Consider the following 24,016-nt stretch of genomic DNA (forward strand, 5'->3'; position numbering starts at 1 on the left):
AGAGAGAGAGAGAGAGAGAGAGAGAGAGAGAGACAACGACCAACTAATACGACTAAAATGAAATAAATAGAGTTCTCTATTGAACAATTTGATCTGAAAACATTTCATTAAAGTCTCTTGACTAGATCTAGAAACACAATGATGTTTCTAACCCATAGAACTCACCTGGGCAGAGAAGGTTTGTTATTTGCACGAGCACCAAATCCTGCACTGGGTACATTCACCTTTGTGGCCACTGTTTTGTGTACAGAAATTCCATTGACTGTTGGTGTGGATCTCTCTTTTGCTGAACCTGTTCGTTTTCTCTCCGCTCCATCAGAAGTCTCAGATCCAGACACAATGGATTGTACACTGTCCATCTTTTGTTGATTTGTATTTGCAAGTTTATACTGATGTTGTTGATTTGATCGCAAATTTGCAATAATTGTCTGTTTCTGTAATTCTCGTTTATTTGCGTTAGAAACTGACTGAGTGTATTGTGCTTTTTGATGATCAGTATTTTGAATAAGACATTCTTGCTGGTTTGATGGCAGTGAATTGCTTTGATGAAAAGATGTGTTTTGAGTAGCAACAGCAAGAGGAGAGTACTGGTTATAAGCATAAAACCTACGTGAATCCAAAAACTCACTCTTTGTAGCAGATGAATTGGCAGTATCATAGCACACATGTTCTCTTCTATATTGCTCAATATACTTTCTGGGATCAGCATAGTGCCTGAACACAAAGTCCTGGGGATATCCTGAAGAACGGCTTCGGGAGTCCCGTGATAAAAGAAGGTCTCTGCTAGCTGCCGTAAGGCTCCCTCTCGTCTTAGTGGTTCCTTCATTTTCATGTTTCCGGTAGACTATAGTTGGATTAGAGCTCCATCCACAGATTTGGAAATTCTGCAACTCTTTAAATGATTTGTTGGGAACACCTTGACTGGGTTTTGCCGATGAGGCATTGCTGGTTGGGAGAAGGCCCAATGACGAATTCTGGATAATAATTCCTTTGGTTTTGCTCGACTGAGCTTGGATAGCTAATGCCTCCTTTGCAATAGTATCTTCATCAGCCTCCAAAAGTTTAAGCTGTATTTGTTTATCTAGAAAAAAGTTGAATTCATGCTTGCCATTTTCTTCATTCATGACTCTAACATGGCTGTTTAGGTTTTGAGTATTTTCGTAAATTCTTTCAGTTGGTGAGATTTCTTCACGGTCATAACGGCTCTATCCAGTTTTATTCCATATCCACGAGTCACAATCCGTCCGTTCCTCTGTACCGTGTACCACACCCACTGACTGACTTACAACTGAAAATCTCGCACGGAGCCAAACTTGGTCGGCAGGCACGCTAAACTACTGCTTCCGCTGTTCTATTTTTTAGCCTACCGCCTGAGAACTATATTTCTATAATCTCAGTCATTTCTTATAAACAGTAGTAAAAAGTATTAAAAAGCTATTATATGCTATTGAAAATAGTTATATAGCTTCAGCAGAGTCAAAACATGTCTTAAAAGCTATTGAAGAGAAAAGAAAACGCAATGGACTATGGTGTCAAGCACCACCACTTCAATAGAAAGAACATCTAATTTTTTGCGACTTTAGCAGATGACTAAAACCCTTTCAAAACTATGGTACCCTCACAACTATTGAATCAAAGTTATAGTCTAACAATCTGTTGAAATATTAAAATTTCATATTTATGTATTGAAAATGATATTTACTTGTCGTAATTATAAACAGGAAACGACCCAAACTTTGGAAACCACGCATGCGTTGTAGCGCTGAAGTAGCATTCCTGTTTACCTCAACAACACACAATCAAGAAGGGATCAGACAAGCTGTCCTCTATGTGTGTATTCCTCCTTGTGTTACCGGCATTACCCCTCTTCAAAACACGATAAGCATATCACTTTCATCACAGCTGATCACATAATTGATTATGTGTTTCCTGCATCATTTTCGTTGGGGTATGAAGTTGTACTGTGCGAGAGAGCGAATGCAAAATTAATTGTCATTTTGATTGATGAACTTTTTGGAAGGAAATAGGAATCTAGATTTAGGCCTATAGATCTAATATACAGATATAGAAATCTAGATCTAGATCTAGATCTAGATCTAGATCTAGATCTAGATCTAATAAAATATCTATAGTTGTTATACTCGACCTGTTGTTGTGACGTTGTCAGTGAGTTAGTGTTGATGTTGTGTGTTAATGGGGATTGTTTTTGATTAGAAAGTGGCTATTCTCACCCGCCCGGAAGTTCTCGCAAGATCAACTCCTCCCCTCTTCTTTCTCTCTCTGTCTCTTTCTGAATACTGTCTATCGGTGTGGACGATCAAATTGACCAAAACAAAGTTAAAAAATGATGTTCAAACACAAAAGTAAATTAATTTGGTTGTCTACAAAGATGCTACGGCTATTTAACTTTTCGAATCGAGCCGAACTACGCGGGTCGCCATTTTGTTTTGCCCGGAAATTCTCGCGCTAGTCCTCTCTCTCTTTCTCTTTCTCTCTCTCCACTGCCCACAGACAAAATTGTACGCTTTTAGTAGGCTACAGTTGTAATGGAACGTTTGTTCACGGCACAGAATTCTACAATTTTTCCTCACAGTGTAGAATTCTATGGTTTAGGGTGAACGCAAAATTTGGTGAACGCGCACCGGGTGAGAATAGCCACAAGACTCGCCTTCACTATTCTCACTCTGGGTGAGAATAGAGGTGGCCTTTTGATTACGAAGTGATTATTCGGACTCGAGTCCGAATATGGAAAAATGTTATTCGGACTCTGATTCTTGTCCAGCATGACATCACTTCCGACTTCCTGTGACTCGTGAATTCGGCTTCCTGTCCTGCCTCACTCGTGACTCGCCTCAGGCTGGGTAGAGACCGGGATCACTTCGAGCAAAAAGGCGTTTTGTGCAGGAGCCGAGTTTTAATCTTACGATGAATTTGAGGCCGGCCTGAAAAGTTATAGCGCTTCTAATAAATGTTTATTTATCAAGAGGTCATCAGAAGCAATTAAAGATGGCTCGTTAGCATGTGTCGGGGTCGGATGGGCGGCCTGCACACGTGTGGCTGTGTGCGTGTCGGGGAGGGTGGTGGGGGGCACTATCGGTCCGGGCTTTGAACGTCGCATAAGCGTCGGTCTTTTTCCCCCTGGCAACTTATCATTATTACAATAATAAGCTAGTCTTGACGTAGATCTACGTAATGAATACGTAATGAATTGTGCGCTGGTCTATGGAATCAAAAGTTGCCGTATGCTCAGCTCTACACAGCAACACAACTTTTTCTTGGTAAACAATCGATATGACACAGGCTTGTGTATTTGAACGAATCGGTCTTTTTTTTTTTTTCACAGCTCATAATATGCCAGGTGGTCTGCAGATCTTCAATGGGGCCTTCAACAACATCAAGGAAAATGGGAAGCGCGGGGGGGGGTGGGAGGGAGGCGTATCAATGAGGTGGCGGGCATTGGATCGGCAGATAAGGTGTGGGGGAAACTAAAAAATGGCGAAAAATTGGAAGCACTGAACGTTAGATCTATAGAACGAAGACACTTCCTTTTTTCCGGACCCGAGTCCGAATAACATTTTTTCATATTCGGACTCGAGTCCGAATAAGAATTTTTTTTATTCGGACTCGAGTCCGAATAACGACGGCCTTTTGATTAACTTAATGTTTATTTAAAGGTAGTGTCAATTGCCACCCAGTGACGCGGTGGCAATTGACAAACATTGACTTTTTGTCAATTGCCACCGAGTAAATTGGAGCTCTTTTGCGTTTGTGGGTAGATCTAGCTTATTGTGCTCGAGTCCTCGGTGTTGTGCGTTCGCCTGTGTGTGTGTGTGTGTGTGTGTCTTTTCCTGACCCCCGTCCCCCGATTTATGTTCCCTGATATAATGTGAATTTCTGCTTGAGTTTATGTGCGTTTGTGACCTTTCTAGGCCTACTTCTAGAATTGCCTGTGTTGGTTCTACACCAAAGTGTAGGCTAAGGCTAGCCTAGATCTAGATCTAGATCTAGATACGTCTCATTGAAAACAGGCCAAGTTGGTACCGTAGCTCTAGACTAGATGCTCGTCCAATGAAATTAGTTAAGAACAAATTGACTCATTGGTCATACATTGTGTATAATGCTAAAGATAGTGTTGTTTTCAGACTTGACACCGCTTCACTTGGTGGCAATTGACAAAAAGTCAATTTTTGTCAATTGCCACCGCGTCACTCGGTGGCAATTGACGCTACCTTATTTAAATTGAATTATGGGTGCAGTCTCATGCCTCCATTTCCTGGTGATGTGTGTTATATTTTTGTTTTCAGACTTGGCTGTGCGTTTGATTTTTAAAGTTTGTAGTTTGTAGGCCTATAGTAGGTAGATCGTCAATTGTTTACTTTTTCACGTTAAATTCCGGCCGCCCCTAGACGATCTAGATCTAGAACTAACTCTATGCATCCTCGAATGGATGTTCAAAACATTGTATACGTAAACCACGGCAATTTCATCGTTTTGTAGGTAGCAACATACTGGCTTTAGGCCTTCCGTACAAATTTTGATGGCCATTGAGTTCGTTGAGTTATAATTCATAGAGTTCAGTCAGAGTGGTCGCTCGTTACGGAAGTCCCCAGAATTAAACGCGAGAAAGTAAACCATTACCAGTAGATATAGTATAGGTCAGGCCCACTCTGTCATTAGCCAAGCCCATTATTTCTATCATCATTCATTGGTCCTAAATATAGGAGGACTACTTTGCATTAAGTTTTTTTGAGTTTAGACTAACATTTAGTCAGGGGCAGATTGTGTTACATCCTGGCAATGTATGACTATTGAATATATGAAATGTATGTGAGACTGTCAATGCGCTAACGAGACCATTGTGAGAGTAAGTAGATGCAGGAGGGTGAAGGACTCTTCATCAAGTGGGTCACGTTACAACAAAGTTTGCCAGTTTGATCAAAGCTATTGATATATACACTCATAACTTCATCATAGTTTCATTTAGTTTTGTGAATATGTTCATTACCTTGGAATCATATAATATGTGATGTCATCATAACAGGATTTTGCACAAAAATATTCCCAGTGGTGAGTTAGTTTTACATGACAATTAAAATAAATGGCTCTGTAGCTTTTACTTTAAAGTGAAAATATGTTAAAATGTGTTTTTTGCAAGAGTGCTGTGGTTAACAATGAATCACATTTTCAATGACTTATTTATAAACAGTATTTCTTTGGCTTTCATACTGTGTAGGCACTTTCAGTGATTTAATGAGAAGCACTGTGTGTGGGTCAAAGTGTTTCCATGAAGGAGGTGTGGAGTGCCCTTATGATCAGGAGTGTGTTTGTACTCTTTTTGATCATTTTGTGTTGAATCTACAAGTTATCTAGACGTTCTAGGTTAGGCTTGACACATATTGGTACAGGGACGGTATGGAGGACATTCCTTTCGTAGGAACCACCCTTGAACTGGTCTGGTTGAAGGACATAATGAGCCTTTCCAGACTGCAAGAGGTGCTGTCGGTTTCTGCGAAGGAAATCACACCTTGTACGTTTAATGTAAGACAGCTGTTATCTGCTTGATTTTTCACTTGATCTGGTTTCCACGTACTGCTGCAATTGTCTCAGTACAGTCCATGCCAGCTTTAAGCACGGTCATCGGGAGAAAGCATAAGCATGCTTAAAATGCCGAAGCGTGCTTGAGTGCGAAGTAGACATTGTTCATAATCCAGAGATTTTTAAGTTGAAAATTTCCTGAGTTATATTACCCTTTGTTCGTAAGTAGTGGTCGCGCAAAAGGATGGGCTGTCATTTTTACCCGCCATGGTAGTTTTTGTTTGTTTGTTTTGTCGAATCAAAGTAGTGGAGTATCTTTGGTCGAATGGGAAAGGAAAACTTAATTTAGATGGCTAGTCACGGTACAGCACGCTAAGCCTAGGCTTACACACTGCCTGTGCGTACCACTGCCCGCTGTGCCACATTCATCCCATGTCGCGAGTGATACATAATCAGGATTATCGGATAGCGAGGGGTAAAGGTGAAATCGCAAACAGCCCTCCTTTCCTGTCACCCCGACTCTCTTTGTATTTTTTTCGTCTGTGTGTAGCTTTGCCCTAGGCTAGATCCTATGTCCATGCACGCGGCTGTGTGCATCTCTCTGCCTTCCTCTCTGTGAATGTGTGTGTGTGTCCAACAATTGCGTTCTTTGTGTTTCACTTAACACACTCACTGCTGCGGTGTAGACTGTGTTCGAACTTTGATGGCTCATCATGAAAGTATTGACTGTCTTGTAAATGAAACGTGCCCAAAGCCGAAGTTACCATGCTTAAAGGCGTGTAATTTTTATAGCAAAAATTCGGTAAGAGCCATTTAGCATGCTTGCGTCTGAAACGTGCTTTATACCAGCGTGCTTAAAGCCGGCACGGACTGTACCTGATGAATTCCTGGAGTTTCAAAGTCATGAGGTCTTTCATGTGATTGTTGTAGTATTTTGCATGTTTCTTTTTCCTGGCTTTGATTACATGACTACTAACGGTCTACTTGATTTGGTTTGCAGAATGAGGAAATGTCTTCAGCTTTTTTCCCAATGAGCATCTCTGCTAGTGAAGACTTGGTCTTATTTGTCTGTTGTTTGGAAGTTGAGGATGCAGGTCACTGTCGTTTACCTTCATAAGGATCTGTTTCACAGTCTACACAGTTCTCTATGGTCTTTTAGACCTTGGGTACTGTGGACTGGCATATCTCATGCTTCATCTTCCATGAGGCTGTGAATTTCTTGAAATTTGTTGATCTGCTACAAATGGCATAAAGCAAGGTTGTGCAATGGCTCCAATGTGAGTGTGCACAAAAACTGGAAAGGCTCTGGTATGTGACCTCTTATTTGCTGATGACTGTAGCTATGGTCACATGCCAGACCAGCGTACAATAATGTATGGATTCTTTCTCCAGTGTATGTGGCAACTTTATGCTCACCATCAGCACAAAAAAGACTGAAGTCCCCCACTAACCTACTCAACAAACATTGCTCACCCAGTCATCATAGTGCATCATAGCCAGCTCTAGGCAGTGGAGAATTTTACCTATCAAGGAAATGCCCTTTGTGCTAATGCCAGAATTGAGGATGAGGTTACTTGCAGAACAAGCAAAGCTGGTTCTGCATTTGGTAGACTCAGAAATAGAATTTGGGACCACTCTGGTATACATGACAGAATCAAAACTCGGTGTGTATGATGCTGTTGTATTAGCAATCGCTTTATATATGGTATTGAGTCTTGGAGAAGGTACACGACACATGCCAGCAAGGTCAATGGGTTTTATGATCTCCAGTCTCTGAAGAAAGCTTGGGATTCACTGGAGGGGTAAGATCCTAGACACTGAAGTTCTTCAAAGGGCGAAACTGTCATTATTTAATTATTTTTATTATTATTAATTATGTCTACATGCTTGGAATAAAAACTCCCTCACCTTGCCATAGAGAGTAATATTGATTTTACTGTGCTTTGTAGCATCGATTACATCACAGGTTTTGGTGCTGGTGTAAACTAATGAAAAAAGGAAACCATGTTGTTGTTGAAAACAAATGGACATGCCGGTCATTTGAGATGTAGAAAGAGGAAAATGATCCAAATTTTGGAAAAGATGATTACACAAAGTAGGCTATTTTAGACTGTGCCATAATGGCTTTGTGTAGTCTGATTTCTGCTTCATATTTTTGGTATGACTGCTCTTTTCCCTTGATTTTGTGATATCACTATGGGTTATCATTGTGTTTTTTCTCTATTCCTTAGTCAAGATAACTAATCCCAGAGAGTAAAACAAGTTCTATTTTTCATTTTCAGGTCTGACATAACTACCGTCCAGCCATGCAAGATTTTGAAAGTGCAATGGAAACAGATGAGCTAACAGCTAAACCAGCTACCCCACGACCCCGCCAGAAGAAGAAAAGTACATTAGCAAAGTTGAAGGAAAGGAAACAGAGAGAGCAAAATTCCAATCCATCTGTGCAGAATTTGGAAATTCAAGATGAATTTGCTTCTGATCCTAGAACCGCTGATGGGATGGTCAAAGACAATGGGGAAATGCACTCAGCTAGTAATGAGAGGGTGAGTTTTCCGGTTGAGAAAAATGTGGTGCCGAGAAATGGAACCAAGCCCCGACCAAAACCGAGAAGTCGAGCGGTCTCGTCAGAGTCAAGTATGGACAATGTGGAACATAGCAAAGCTGGGGGTGTCTTTGACACTGATGAGAAAGACAGAAGGAGAGAAAGACGTTTGGAAAGGAAGGGCTCGTCTACTTCAATGTCTGATGCGTCCACGATTCAGCGGTTGAAAAACCTGAAGATGGGAGGAGAGCACTCGGACTCTGTGGAGTCTACCATCAGTCAAAGTGGGTTTGTGCCCAAACCGCCAATTACCCCTCGAACCCCTCGAACCACCCCCCGAACCCCCCGCGGCTACGTCATGCTGTCCAAAGGGGAAAAACGCAATAGAGAGCCAGGCTTATCAGGAGATGAGCCCGAAGTGGAAGAGAAAAAGAAAAACTCATCTAGTCCTCTAAATCAAAATAGTACTGTGAAAAGCAGTAATTCGTCTAATGTAGACTTAGACATTTATTCTGTGTGTTTATCACCTGGTGCTGTAAATTCTTCTAATAATAGTGTAGACGGTAATTTTGAAGCATCTCAGATCTCTTCTGAACAGGGAGGGAAATCTCAGAGACTTTTAAAGCGTAGAAATTCCAAAGAAGCCTTAAGAATGAAAGGGTCTGGCGTATCTCCGAGTGAAAAAGACAATGCCGACTGTGGCAAACCTCCCATTAGCCGTAGTGCCAATAGTGTAAACAGTGACAGGTCAAGTTCTCACCGAACTGATGGCGACAGTAATGCTGCTGTAGGTGGTTTTCACACCAGCCCTTCTGACTTGTCTCCATACACTTCTCCAAGGGATAAATACCTGAAGACAAGGAGCAGAAGCAAAAGTCCTTCTTCCACCGTCCAGCGACAATCATCACGGAGATCAAGCTGTGATCGAAAACTCTCCCCAACTACAAGCAAACCGTCATCAGAAACAGATTATGAGTCCCGCGACAACTCACAAACGACTCACGCTTCACGTTTTGGCCAGATTCTCCTGGCCGACCCCGAGGGCAGCAACAAAAGCACACAGGTCATATTCTCCTCGGAGAACCCACACACCGTGCGCTCCATCGCAACTCCTCCATCGTCTGCTCGGTTAGAACCAATCAACTCCAAATCTCAGCCCCCACCCATGACAGATGAGTTTTGTTCTCACAGTATGAGGACCACCTATAGAATTGACCCCAACGCGCGGCCAGCCACAGGCTCCTGTAGAGGTGCAGCAGACAAGTCGGACTCGGGCACACCCAGCACGGCTGATCGCCTGTCCCAGAAGTCCTTTGCGTCTACCAGCGTGTTGCCTGTCATCACCACCAAGGAAGCAAGGTCTAGGCAAGTAGTGTGGGAACTATATATCTTTCTCTTTGGATAGTACTATCTTCATAGTATCCGTGCTTGTCAATGGCTTTGATTAGATTATGTTAGTGTTAGAACAAATTTTTTTTTTGTGGTCTAAGTTTTATGAATAGGGGTGCTAAAAGTTTGCTATAAAATTGTTACGTTTTTACTCTTTTTGTTTTGAGTTTTGCATATCTTCCTGTTATTCCTGGTCTGTGTGTTTATTTTGTGTCACATCAACCCCGGTTCTACCCGTTGTTAGCACTGATTTGACAGGGCTGATGGTCCTAAGAGGAGGTTTGAACAATTAGGAACATACCGCCTGATCAAACTATTTTTGATTTTTTAAAATTTTACAACCCAAATAGAAACTGTAATAATCACCATTTTTATTTCATGAAACAGGAGTTACCTGGAGGGCAGCATTAGCGAGGGCACCACGTCTCTTCTCAGTGCGGAGGAGCTGGACCGTTATTTCCCAGAACGGAAAGTGCACGTGTTGGTGGGCACCTGGAACATGAATGAACTCAAGGTTTGTTTTTGTTTGTTTTAGTAAGAGTTTTACGGCACTTGCAACACAATAAAGTCAAATAAATGCCAAAGATTAGAGGTGTTACTAGAGAAACGTATCCCCCCCCCCCCAAAAAAAAGGAGGGGAGAAAAGGACGATAGATGTTTGATAGGAAAGAAGCAGCAAACCACAACACCATAGCACCCACCAACCACCCACAAGGAGTGTTTATTTAACTCAATCATGACTACAGTTACAACACATTGCAGCACTCGGTACCATGAGTTGTCATCATAAATCAAAGGAGTCAACAACAGTTTCCCAAATTCAAGCATAACTTCTTTTAATGGAAACTTTTCAAAACTGCCTGTTCAAAAAGTAAATGTGTGAAGAATAGCTGAGCTTTGCCAATTCTTGTATAAGCTGTTTGTGCAGAACTATCAGGGTTTTTTTAAATACTGTTTCATATTACATCCATAGACATGCCGCACCATTTTGGTCAACTTATATTTAAAGATGTAGTCCCTAATCAGTGATTTCAACTTGCAAGATATCTATTAATGCTGATTAATACATTTATTCCATTTTGTTTTGTTTTTTTATTCCTTATTTAAATATTGTAGAGTCTCTTTGCTAAAGTTGTCATATTGATTTTTCATTGATAATGTATAGAGATTTATTATCGTTGGTTGAGAGAGCTGCAGTGTTTTGAGCTTTTGGTTAAAAATTTTCTTTCCCTGTCTCCAGGATGTGGTGTCATCTTTAGACGACTTCATTCTTCCAGAGAAATGTGACTATGTTCAAGACATATATGCCATAGGAACCCAAGAAAATGCCATGAACAAGTAAGTTGGGTTTGCTTGTTAGTTTAATTTATATATTTTATTTTGGGGAATGGGGGGGGGGGGGGGGGAGGGTTTGCTATTAACATGCATATTATCTGTTCCTATAGACATAATACCTATGCCTTGACTTGTACAGATTTGGGAGAGCTTGGAGATGGTGGGGGGGGGGGGGGGGGGGAGTGAACAGCCCAACCAATGTTGTAACTTTATAATAAGAGTGTTTAAATTTGATTTAAAAAATGAAATGACATATCCTACATATGCTACCCATATTGTAACTTTAAAATACACCAATAAAAAAATTACAGGTAGTTGGAGGGTGCTACATGTAGGCCCTACTTCTTTTCTCACCTCGTATTGTTTCTGTCTCTCTTTCTGTCTTGCTTTTCTCCTGGGTTAAACGGTGTGTCATTATATCAGTGTGCTTTTTTTTTACTCAAGACTTTCAAATTTGATGTAACAAATAAAACACCACTTATGGAGTGTTACAGCTTGCAGATCATAAGTGGGTGGTCGGCAGGTGCTCTGGTGTAGTTTGCTTCTTCTTTCCAATGAAACATCTATCGTCCTTATCTCCCCTTTTTCTTTTTTATGTTTGTTACTCTCTTGTAACACCTCTAATCTTCTAGCACTCATATGACCTTATGCAGTTGCAAGTGCTGTAAAACCTCTGCTAAAACTAAACAGATCATGACATGTCCTTACTTTACAGTGCTCACATTTAATCCAGACCTATGACTAGCACTGCTGTTGTAACAGTTGTTGTTGTTGTTGCATTTGTCCAGGAAAGAATGGGAGGTGCGTCTACAAGAGACGTTAGGCCCGTCCCATGTCATGTTCCACTCGGTCACTCTGGGCTCGCTGCACCTAGTGGTCTACGTACGCCGGGACCTCATCTGGTTCTGCTCCAGTAGGTTTACCTACCCTTGTTTAGCTTTTGAGTTGTCGCTGTCACAACGATAAAGTAATCTGTCACACAAGCTCGGTCCCTTTGTTGTTTCCTTGTTTGACATCTCGCTACCTCAGAATTACGAAACCCCCCGGGGCAGTGTCACTGACTGTAGTGTCTTTAGGCCATTCCCAAAGGGGGGACATTTCTCGTTCAAGCACAGTAGAATTGTAAATGGGCTGATTCATGTCACGCTTATAACTGTGCCTGATCTACAACAGGGAACTGCTGCTTTTTCTTTCCTTATCCTTACTATTGTAATTTTCCTCTACTTCTTTTGAATGTTTGTCACTCTCTTGTGACCTGCTATTTTGGGGTGCCTTGATAGTCAAAGTTGACCTTGTGCTGTGGAAGCTAGAGAGGTGAGCAGAATAAGTCTGATTCCCTGTAAAGACTTCTCTGTTGACGCCCACCCCTTGGTGCTCATATGACCTTATGCAGTTGTGAGCGCCGTAAAACCCTCTACTATGAAAAAAAAAGAATTACGAAGTTTTATCTGCTCAGTACCTAGTTTTGAGAAATTCAACATCAAAGATTTTGAATTTCACCACATGTCAAGCTTTTTCTTATGCTATTCTTTGAATATTTTGATGACGACTTTGAATAATGGTACGATTTTGACAGAGCAGATAGAACATTTGGTTTCTGACCTCACGATCTTAGTAACTCAAAAACGACTAAAATGTCAGATAGAACTGTGTAATTCTGAGGAAGTGACCTGTATTGTCGCCGTTACAATGTAAATCGATCCCATTGTTGTCCCCTTGACACATGTATTGTTGCCATTACCTGGCAACTCTGTCCTTTTGTTATCTGCCCTTGCTTGACTCTTGTGCTGCTTCCGTTACTCTGTAACTCACTTCCACTGAGGTCATGTTCTGATACTATTCCAAAAAAACCCCCCCACCAGTATGCTTGAAAATGAAAATTTTTCTTTTTACCTGTTGTCTTCCAAAGTAATGGGATATGATAAAGATACTAAATAAATGACAAGAGATTGATTATAAAATGAAGTTTTAATTCAAATAGCACTTAATGTTTCGAGGCTTATCCCCATTTTCTGATTGTTGTTGTTGTTGTTGTTGTTGTTCTCCTCCTCCTCCTCCTCCTCCTCCTCCTCCTCCGCTAAATCTTGATCTAAATCCTCATCAATGTTTCTTTTGATGATGGCACAGGAAGGTATGACTTTCTGTCCTTTAGTTGGATAACATTGAATCCTCAGAACATGTCACAACTTCTGGTGTTTATGTTTTCATGATTGCACTCTTTGCCGTTGCATGCAGATGACATTAGTTCGGTTTCTGCATTTTATTCTGGAGACTGGAGAAAGTTATCTTATCTGTTGTATGTCTGCTGGGTTGCTGTGTTTCACTCTGCTCGGATTGGCCCCCCAGTGGTGTGGTTGAAACAGTTGATCTAAATGATGATGATGGGGATGTAAAACATTCTGTTATTTTACAATCCTTTCATGATGTAGAAAACTATTCTGAAATATTTCCAATCCGAGATGTGTGTGTGTGGTTGGCGGGTGCTCTGGTGTGGTTTGCTTCTTCTTTCCTATCAAACATCTATCGTCTTTATCTCCCCTCCTTCTTTTTTTGTGTTTGTTGCTCTCTTGTAACACCTGTAATCTTCGGCACTTATATGACCTTATTGTGTTACAAGTGCTGTAAAACACTTGCTAAAACAAGGTGTCACATGTGTGTGTTTCAGCCCCGGAGGACAACGTGATCTCTCTCAGAGCGATGACCATGGTCAAGACAAAGGGAGCCATTGGCATCTGCTTTACTTTGTTTGGCACCTCTTACCTGTTCATCAACTGTCATCTCACCTGTACGTGGATTCTTCTTTTCTTGTTGTTTTACCTGAGTGGGTTGTTGGAGGGCGCCTCCACTCTTAAGTTGATGCCCTATACGTTACCCCAGTGTGTTTTTTAGAATATGTAATCTGATCTTGAAACCATAGAAGTTGCAATTTTTGTTTTGGTCTATTCTCATAATTTTTGCAGACCTTTTGAAAATGAGAATATAAATTCACAACTGTTATTAAAAAATTTTAAAACTAAAAGGAGTAAGCCTAATTTCCATTTTTTTGCACCCTGCAGAGCAAGATCAAACGAAGATAGGCTTTTTTGGGGGGAACAGCCAGGACTATTTAGAATAGCCAGGATGTTTTGCTGAACTTCAAAATAGCTGAATTCACAGGAAAAAAATGTCCTGCTCCTCAGCTGACAGAGACAATGACAATTCGAGAAAGAAAAACCGCCTGGGAGATTACTGCAAGGTCATCCAGGAGATGAAGTTCCCCAAGTCCATGTGCAACTCGCTCGCAGCCAAAAAAACAGGTGAGAGTTGCTGAGGGTTACTCACAACTAGATATTTTTACCTATGATCTGTCTGAACATATTTGTCTTTGAGAATTATTTTTTTGTAAGTTCTATTTAAACATTTTGTCTTTGAGACTTATTTTTTACTTATCTGAACATTTCGTCTTTGAGAATTATTTGCACATTTGTTCTATATTAAATATATTTGTCTTGGAGGTTTATTTTTACATATTGATGGAATCAGCTTGCACTAAGAAAATTAATTCCATCTTTTTAGACAACAAACATCCCTTGTTCCCTCAAATAAAAACATCAGTCAGAAGTAAAACACCCATGCTTCTGATCTGTAACAAAGAAAGATACAGAAGGTCATTTTTACCATCATCTATCAAAATGCTTCCATCTTAACCATCTATCTTGTTTAGTGTATTTGCGACCTTAGAGCATGCATCAAAATATCATTGAGTGTGTATCTAGCTTACGATTATTATTGTTTATATTGCTGTTCATTTATATTATGTATGTGATTGTAAGCCTACTTGTTTGTGCATGTGCGTGCACGTGTGTGTGTGTGTTTGTGTGTGTGTGTGTGTGTGTGTGTACTCGTGGTGGAACACCAAACCAATGTGCCAGGATCTGGACAATAAAGATGTATCTTATCTTATCTTATCTTATTATTATGTTCGATCCAAATGTATTATCTCAGAGGGTTATTTTTACGCTTGTTCTTTCTGAACATATTTGTCTCAGAGGATTATTTTTACGTTTGTGGTATCTGGACATATTTGTCTGTGAGAGTTACATACACATAGTTATTTTTATGCATGTTCTATATACATATTTCTCTGTGAAGGTTATTTGTATGCATGTTCTATATACATATTTCTCTGTGAAGGTTATTTTTATGTATGTTCTACCTGAACATATCTGTCCCTGAGGGCTACTCTCAGGCAGTTATGTTAACATATGTTCTATCTACAGTTATTTGCCATTTCCCCCCAGCTGACGTGACTGCCATGTTTGACTGTGTTTTCTGGTTTGGGGATCTGAACTTTCGCATCGAGCGAAAACGCCACGCAGTGGAGGGAAAAGTTCATCAAATCACTGCCGAGGAATTTCCCAATTTTGAAACATTGCTGGGTGGAGACCAGCTGCATAAATATATGACAGAAGGTGAGACAGTTAACGTGTACGTACATTATCAGGAAGACAGTTGTTGTATATGTACATTGTTGTGTGGATAATTGTTGTATAAGTATGTTGTCAGGTAGACAGTTGTCGTATATGTACCTTGTTGGGTAGACAGTTGTTGCATATATGTACATTGTGAGGAAGACAGTTGTTGTAATGTACATTTTTGGGCGGACAGTTGCTATATATGTACGTTGTCAGGTAGACAGTTGTTGTATATGTACATTGTTAGGTGGACAGTTGTTGTATACGTATATTGTTGGGCGGATAATTGTTGTATAACCATGTTTTCAGGCAGACAGTTGTCATTATATGTACATTGCTGGGTAGACAGTTATTGCATACGTACGTTGTCATGTAGACAGTTGTTGTATATGTACATTGTCTGGCAGACAGTTGTTGTTTATGTACATTGTCAGGTAGACAGGTGTTGTATATGATATGTATGTTGTCTTGTAGACAGGTGTTGTATATGATATGTATGTTGTCAGGTAGACAGGTGTTGTATATGATATGTATGTTGTCATGTAGACAGGTGTTGTATATGTGCATTGTTTGGTAAACAGTTGTTGTATATGTACATTGTGAGGAAAACAATTGTTGTAAAAAAAATATATATATGAGCAATTGCCAAAACGTGAGACTCTCTTGAGACTCAGTGGTGCAAAAAAATTTTTCTTACCAATTTGACTCTCTTTTCTGTCAGTCACAGATTGACATTTAGTGCTCATATTCCTAGAGTATCAGAGCAAGGAGATGTACGGATTTGGAGATATGGGTCTATTAGTTTGGCAACCACTGTATTTCTTGTATGTAACAGTGATGACAAAAACTGATAAGCAGCAAGGCAAATTATGGACTTTAAATTCCATTTGTTTAGTAAACAAAGACTTTGTACACTATGAACTCCATTCATCATGGTAATATAAATGACAAGCTTTGTAACAATGACGTAGTGCACAGAACATGTCATCATTGTTATGTACAAGAAAGGATACACATTGGACATTATCATTGACAACACATCACAATAGTGAAAGGCTGTACAAATACAGTTATCAAAGCCTCAGTACCAGAAAAACACATGTGTAAAACAATTTTTAAACTAATATGAGGCAAAAGCAAAAAATCAATTGAGCTGACCTGTACATAACAGTGATGACAAACATGACTTGTACATAACAATGATGACACAATGTACAGGAAAAGACAAAAGTCTTGCCTCCAGAGAGAAAAGCGCACTTTAAGAATTTTTTAAAAACCAGGAGAGGTTTCTTTTGCTTTGAAACTGATATCAGGTCATATCAAAGACAGTGTACGATCACAATTATGTTGCTAATTATGACAAACAGTACTCGTAAATAACAGTGATGACAAAGCATACTGGGAAAAGGTAAAATCATGCCTACAAAGAACAAATTTGCACTAAGAGATACACAGATCAATAAAGGCGTATTTTGCTTCTAAATGAATCTTGCATGTATGAAATATATGTTGAAAACTTATTGATATTAGCAATGATGACAAATATTACTTGTACATAACAATGATGACACAATGACACAATGTATTGGAAAAAGGTATATCATACCAACAAAGAACAAATGTGTATTTTTGAGTTAGACAGATAAACAAGGACATGTTTGTTTATTTGTTTGAGTAAAGAGAGCACACATTACTTTAAAAATGTTTGCTCTTAGGACAATGTAATTTCTAGTACGTCAGTCAGTCTTGTACGGCTGCATGACGACACCCCAAACATCATCACTGAGCACAAAAGCTAAATCTATAACCACAGAAATGATCCATCTCTCGAAGTTTGTTCACACATCACACTCTTGTTCCAGGAATCCAGTGTAAACACCGCAATTTCACTAAAATATTCAACAGAGTAGCCTAAAAACACGCAAAACAGCCCAGTACGTCACATTCAACGCAAAATTCTTGTGCGTCACCGGACGCTGAAGGCAATGACTACTTTCGTTTTTTTGTTTCCCCCGTTGCTTCCGTTGTTCTGGGGAAGCGGGTAAGGGGAAGTCACTCAAGAAAACAATTATATCCGGGCACTGTTGATGACCCGTTCAAAACAAAAGTGGGCGAAATTCGGACTTCCGGCACGTTGCAAATTGACGACAATAACGGCGAATGTTAAACAGTCGACCGAAATTGTAGATCTAGGAACCCGATTTTCCTTTCGCGCATCGCTGCTTTTGAAGTATTGAATTAACGACAATAGGCAAAAAGATTTAACCAGCTACGGTGATTCTACTGAAAAATAATGGTGTTTTCTGAAACACCTAGTCCTTGACGACACGACAGACGCACAAGTAATCGGAATTGTTCGTCTATTTGCAAACAAATAAACCGATTTCTTGAGCAAGTTAACCTTTCTCAATGACAAATGGCATAGGATCAAAGCACACGTAAAAAAAACCCCACCCAAAAGTACTAAATTTTGGACATTCTTGGAAGTTTGCATTGGTGTGCTCAAAATGACACTCCAGGAATCACTAAAAAACGAACATTTTTGGCACAAAATTTACAAACTCAAGATTATAAAGCTGACATGGGGTCTGAAACTGCTATTGCAGGTTCTACATCCTATATTTGACGTGTGTATACGTTTTGGAGGAATAAATACTAATGCATCACATTTTATGCACACTAATGTGAGATGTGTGTGTTTTTCCCCACGTTTTGGCAATGGCTCATATATGTGTACATTGTGAGGAATATAGTTGTTGTAATGTACATTTCTGGGCGGACAGTTGCTATATATGTACGTTGTTAGGTAGACAGTTGTTGTATACGTATATTGTTGGGTGGATAATTGTTGTATAACCATGTTTTCAGGCAGACAGTTGTCATTATATGTACATTGTTGGGTAGACAGTTGTTGTATATGTACATTGTTGGGTGGACAGTTGTTGTATAAGTATGTTGTCAGGTAGACAGTTGTCATATATGTACCTTGTTGGGTAGACAGTTGTTGCATATATGTACATTTTGAGAAAGACAATTGTTGTATACGTACATTGTTGGGTGGATAATTGTTGTATAACCAGGTTTTAGGCTGACAGTTGTCATTATATGTGCATTGCTGGGTAGACAGTTATGGCATGCGTACGTTGTCATGTGGACAGTTGTCGTATATGTGCGTCATTGGGTAGACAGTCCATCGCTTTAAAACTATTTTGTCCAAAGTGCCTCTTTACTAATTAAGTACACTTTGGACAAGATAGTTCTGAGGCGACGAGTTGCTGTATATGTACGTTGTCAGGTAGACGGTTGTTGAATACGTGCATTGCTGGGTGGGCAGTTTCTATATACATACATTTTTATGGCAGACAGTTTTTGTATCGTCTGGCCTGGCGTACAATTTTATATGACACGCAAGATGATTTTAAGCTAGTTTTTCCAGCTGATTAAAGAAATCTGCCTGTTCATGGACAGTAAAAGGAAAAAGACTCTATGCACTTGTTATCAAGAAGAGATGCCAATGCAAGTTCTTGAGATTACTAGTTACGCTGTATAGACAGATCAGAGAATTAAAAAAATTTTTTTTTTGCTTCCAGGAAAGATCTTTGCAGGATTTCAGGAAGGTCGGATCAACTTCCACCCGACGTTCAAGTTTGACGTGAACCACGACACATACGACAGTAGCTCCAAGAACAGAGTCCCTTCTTACACAGTGAGTCAGTGTGTCTGATGTTGTTCTTAGTGCACAATAAGTCAGTCTGTCTGTCTGTCTGTCTGTCTGTCTGTCTTTCTGTCTGTCTGTCTGTCTGTCTGTCTGTCTGTCTGTCTGTCTGTCTGCATGTCTGTCCCTGTCTCTCTTTTTCTCTGTGTGTATGTGTCTGTGCGTGTCTGTCTGTCTGTCTGTCTCTCTCTCTCTCTCTCTCTCTCTCTCTCTCTCTCTCTCTCTCTCTCTCTCTCTCTCTCTCTCTCTCTCTCTCTCTCTCTCTCTCTCTCTCTCACAGAGTGTTTATTTGTGTCATTTTCTTGCTCTCTGTCTAATATAGTATGATGATGATCCAATGACATTTTACCATTCTGGTTCTTACTACCTCGTCAGCTACACGATCTTTATACAAGATATCATGGAGTTTGCAGAAAAGTCTCATTTCCAGCGCCGGTATCTTTCTTTCAGTGTCTGCTGTTATGGTTCACGTTTCATGTGCATACTTAAAAATAGGGACCTGACTAGGGGAATGCAACAATCTAATCTTAATTAAAAGCTGACATTGATGTTCTTGTCATTCCAGATGATTTTTTTTTTTTGTACCCTGCCCAATTCTATCATCTGGCGCTTTTGTGTTTAGTAATAACAATCAACTGTGCAACATTTTTGGTTTTGAACTTAGCTGTTAGTCTTAAAGTGAACACACAGGAAATTGTTTTACATATAAATAAATACATGAGTAAATGAGTAAAATCCAGATGATTTTTAGTTAGGTCACTGCAGCTGAGGCCTGGGCTATCCAGGAGAGTGAATACCTTGGTGTTGAAAAGATACAGACCTTTGGAGAAGTGAATATACCTGTAGTAATTTTTAAAAATCAGTTTCTGTGTGCAGGTCATGCAGTGACCATGAAGAGTGCCATTTAAATTTCAGTGGCCTAGTGGTTAGGCTCTCGGACTCGCAACCGTAAGGTCGTGGGTTCGAATCCCGTCAAGGGCCCGACGTTGTGTCCTTGGGAAAGGCACTTTACACGAATTTTCCTCACTTCACCCAGGTGGGAATGGGTACCCGGCTTTAGACAGCGAAAGATCTTGTCAGTTTGTTAATGTTTTAGCGCTTAATCGGCTGCTTGCACTGTATGCTTCCTGGGAAACTGATAATGTTTCGGAGTGTTCTATGGTCTGCTGGGGTAATAATATAGTGTAAAGCGCATAGAGCCTGCTGCTGAACGGGGATATGCGCTATACAAATGCTATCTATTATTATTTTTTACCAACACTGACAATGCTTTGACCTTTCGCTACCTCAGATTTACAAAGTTCTATCTGCTTAATACTTATTTTGAGAAATTTTACGTAAAAATTGTTTAGTTTCACACAAGCTTTTTCGAATGCAATTCTTTGAATATTTTGATAACGATTCCGAATATTTTTATAGATTTTGAGAGAGCTGGTAGAAGAACATTTGGTTGCTGACATCATGGCCTTGTAACTCAAAATGTCCAAAAATGTCTGATACAACTTTGTAATTCTCAGGTAGCACGATGTTAAATCAGTTTATTAACTTTACGCTAACTTTACGCTTTACTTGCATTTGCATGTTCTCAGGATCGCGTCATGTTTCGCTGCAAAAAGAAAAATGATGTCACATGTTTGCACTATGATGCTGTGATGGCCATCAAGATCTCTGACCACCGTCCAGTCTATGGTCAGTACGAAACTGGAGTCCGACCGGGCAAAGATGAGTAAGTTGTTTCCCCTTACTACATATACAAACAATGACAACATGTTCTATTCTGGGCCAATCTAAGTGACAATAAGATTACAAAAAGGAAACCAGTATCTGTGATGTAGTGGTCAGGTGCTTTACTATTGCATGCAGTAGACCCGAGTTTGAATCCTGTGATGGGTAGATTTTTTATAATAGAGTATCTTGGTCTTTTTAGTGAGATGTTGTACTGTAGTCTCCGCCTAAATGCACGGTGCTCGGGAGGGCTCCTTAGCGTGTGTTTATACGGAGCGTGCGTTTACATGAACCTTTGCAAAGGGAGGAAGGGACGCAGTCATCTCATTGCCTTGATATTCTAGTGACCTCCCTTTGGGGTGGGGATCACTTTGGGCCGAAAATGTGACGACACGTGACTATTTTTTAAAGATTTCCCGACTGCGTTTAAGAATATATAGGCGTTGGATCGGGGGGGGGGGACTCATTGTAATGAATATGCACTATAAAACGTCGGGAACAGATAGCCTAAGAAGAGGAAACTGTTGGGGATAGTCATAGAGACGACGACGCGGCCACGTGGCTTTCCAAGCACCCACCCCGATCGTAAATTCATGGACAACATCAGAATCATAGATCTCTTCATTCAGAGAAACATTTCTCTTGTGATTCTTGAACAAGTACGTTATAAGAATATAAGGTCTTTGAGCGCAGCTGATTAGACTTACTTGGCTAATCTTAAATCCTATAGAGGTCTGTCTAGTGTTTTACGGCATTCACACGTGTTGCGCATCAGGCCTAGATCTAGGTCTAACTAAACATTAGGCCTACGAGCCTACGTGCAGTCACCCAAACACCAGTCAGAAACGTTCTCTCAAAATGCATTTCCCGTGACCTATCAAAAGACAGTTGAGTCCCCCCCCCCCCTTCCCACCCTCAACATTTCACAGACCAGCCATAGACCGAGACCTGTGTGTATGGAAAGTTGGCCAGTTGGGTGTGAAAACGCTGTCCATCTCTTTCTTAGTTCGGCGTGAGGGGCAGTCTCACCAAATATCCTGTTTTCTAGGCTTGTCTATGCAAGCTGAGCAGGTTGAAAAGAAAATTTCCCCTTGTCAAGCTTTACCTGACGGCGTGTTTCGCGGATCGGAGCATGCATTTAGTGGGAGTGACCATGCGTTTGTATGTCCTAATTATGTAGTAAAAAACCCGTCAGATGACGAAAGCGTGCGTTTGAGCGGAGCGTGCTTTTGTATGGCGTGCATTTAGGCAGAGACTACTGTATCTCTCTTTGCTTGGGTTGGCCCTGACAGGCAAGAGTCAAAGCCCACCTCAAAACAAATGATGTAAATTGTGTCAATGGGGGCATAAATTCACCTTTTTTTTTAAATCCACGAAAAGAAAAAGGTTGACCTTTCTAATTTTTAAAACAAATTGTATGGCAATGAAAGAGAGGAAAATTCTTATCTGAGACATTGGATTTGGGAGATGAAACTGAAATAAAAAGGCAACCAGACCAGTCTGTATCTTGGTGCTTGTACTTGAGAACGATATGCTGCCAAATTGTCTAGGTGTAATGCTTTCTGCAGATTTTGTTTGTAGAAAAATAAATTGATTTTTTAAAAATCTCTTGTCTGTCTGCTAGGATACTGTAGATAATCTATCCTATTCAGCCCAAGTTGATAAATGCAGCCCGTCTCCTGAATTATCTTGATTTTTTTTAAAAATTCGGATGAAAAAGGTTTTCAGTGATTAATCAACCATATTCTCAAACTCACATGTTTTATAGATGGAAAGGACTGTCTTTCTCATAAGTTATCTTTATGAACATTTTCAGTTTGAACATCTTCATTGTAACAGTCATTTTAAATGTCTCCTTTTTTTTTACCTCAATAGGAAAGTCCTCATTTTGTTATATTTATATATCTCTTTTGAAAGTCCACTTTGTAACTCCATATTTTGAAAGTCTCCATTTGATCTGTTCTCTCCCCAGCACGGTCTACTCGGCCGGTCACTTTGACAGAGCCGTTTACATGGAAGGTAACGCACAGTCGTTTTCTTTACTGTATTTTACACATGTTCTTGTTTCTGTCTTCTTTTCACCTAAACTGATACTTATACTGGGTAAATGCCCCTTTCTATATAGTAAGATTAACCAATTCTGCAAAGTTAACACCCTTTCAATATTTCAACTTAGACTAGCACTGGTCACTCTTTGAACAAACACAAGGTGTGTGCATGATATGAAAAATATATAATGAGAGGGAGAAGCTTCTTGGGTAGAGTATGACGATATTTTGTGATGTGTGAGTATATTACTACATTCTGTGATATATGTGAGAATATTTACAGCAATCTGTCCTGTACGTTCTGTGATATGTGTGAGAGTATTATAATATTCTGCATTCTGTGATACATGTGCGAATATTACAGCATTCTGTGATATATATGTAAGAATATTTCAGCATTCTGTGATGTATATGTAAGAATATTACATCATCCTGTGATATATATATGTAAGAATATTACAGCATTCTGTGTGTGTGAGAATATTACTGCATTCTGTGGTATTTGTGAGGAATATTACAGCATTCTGTAATACATGTGAAAATTCTGCCCCCAAGGGCCTCAGTGTAGAATGTAAATTTACCGAGGTCGCTTTTATTTTTCAAAAATTTCTTTAAAATTTCCTCATAATAAAAGTGGACAATAGAATCATGCTAGTTAGAGCTGTACTTAATAGGTTACATTGTTTTCTTTTCCTACACCCGTTAAACCAGAGTCTGTCATGTAGCAGTTAAAGCTCTTCACTGTTGCACGCAAAAGACGTGGATTCCATTTCTGAATGGGGAAGTTTTTACCGAGTATCTCTGTCTGTCTATTGGTATGCGGTATACCACACCTCCAGTGTTAGCTCAGACAGGCAGGGTCGAAGTAGCAACTTGATCCTCCCATTCGATCTAAATCGTATTGATAGGGGCATAAAATGTTTAAAGTCGATCAATCATCAATACCTTATTGAAAAAAAGGAGAACTCAAGTCAACAACGTTGCTAGAGAACCGTGCCAGTGGTGAAAAAATGCCCAGTTTTTTTTCTAAATGATGAAAAGGTTTTCCGTTTTATTTTCCACTTTGTCCTACGACATCTCGCCTGTGATATATTTCCTCAGCCAACAAGCATCCTCCACATAGCACACAATCACCCGAATCTTGTCTGTATAAAATATTCTGTTATATCTCACTCAATCGCTCAACATCTCACCTGTATAAATCCCTCCCGTTATATTCTACACAATCGCCTCCATCTCATTTGTATAAAATCATCTATTACATCCCACT

The 24,016-nt window shown here is 39.9% G+C and overlaps 2 protein-coding genes across 3 annotated transcripts in view; one reads left to right on the forward strand and one right to left on the reverse strand.

Annotated features, from left to right (window-relative positions):
- Nucleotides 1-1,519, reverse strand: part of LOC101851377 — a 26,245-nt gene extending 24,726 nt beyond the window's left edge. The window contains exon 1 of the mRNA XM_005088791.3: nucleotides 166-1,519. Coding sequence (XP_005088848.2) covers nucleotides 166-1,124 — 959 coding nt within the window. The 5' untranslated portion in view covers nucleotides 1,125-1,519. The remainder of the gene's footprint in view (nucleotides 1-165) is intronic.
- A 260-nt stretch (nucleotides 1,520-1,779) lies between these two features.
- Nucleotides 1,780-24,016, forward strand: part of LOC101851774 (phosphatidylinositol polyphosphate 5-phosphatase type IV) — a 30,415-nt gene continuing 8,178 nt past the window's right edge. Inside the window, exons 1-11 of one of the 2 annotated variants that reach the window (XM_035968167.1) lie at nucleotides 1,780-1,830; nucleotides 7,818-9,445; nucleotides 9,857-9,983; nucleotides 10,710-10,807; nucleotides 11,593-11,717; nucleotides 13,470-13,589; nucleotides 13,984-14,100; nucleotides 15,085-15,255; nucleotides 18,849-18,964; nucleotides 20,563-20,699; nucleotides 22,671-22,717. In XM_035968167.1, coding sequence (XP_035824060.1) covers nucleotides 7,842-9,445; nucleotides 9,857-9,983; nucleotides 10,710-10,807; nucleotides 11,593-11,717; nucleotides 13,470-13,589; nucleotides 13,984-14,100; nucleotides 15,085-15,255; nucleotides 18,849-18,964; nucleotides 20,563-20,699; nucleotides 22,671-22,717 — 2,662 coding nt within the window. In that variant the 5' untranslated portion in view covers nucleotides 1,780-1,830; nucleotides 7,818-7,841. Of the gene's footprint in view, nucleotides 1,949-7,817; nucleotides 9,446-9,856; nucleotides 9,984-10,709; nucleotides 10,808-11,592; nucleotides 11,718-13,469; nucleotides 13,590-13,983; nucleotides 14,101-15,084; nucleotides 15,256-18,848; nucleotides 18,965-20,562; nucleotides 20,700-22,670; nucleotides 22,718-24,016 lie in introns of both variants that reach the window. The other variant, XM_005088794.3, reaches the window with a different exon arrangement.

This window comes from Aplysia californica, unplaced genomic scaffold (assembly GCF_000002075.1).
Source record: "Aplysia californica isolate F4 #8 unplaced genomic scaffold, AplCal3.0 scaffold00001, whole genome shotgun sequence".
Lineage (NCBI taxonomy): Eukaryota > Metazoa > Mollusca > Gastropoda > Aplysiida > Aplysiidae > Aplysia > Aplysia californica.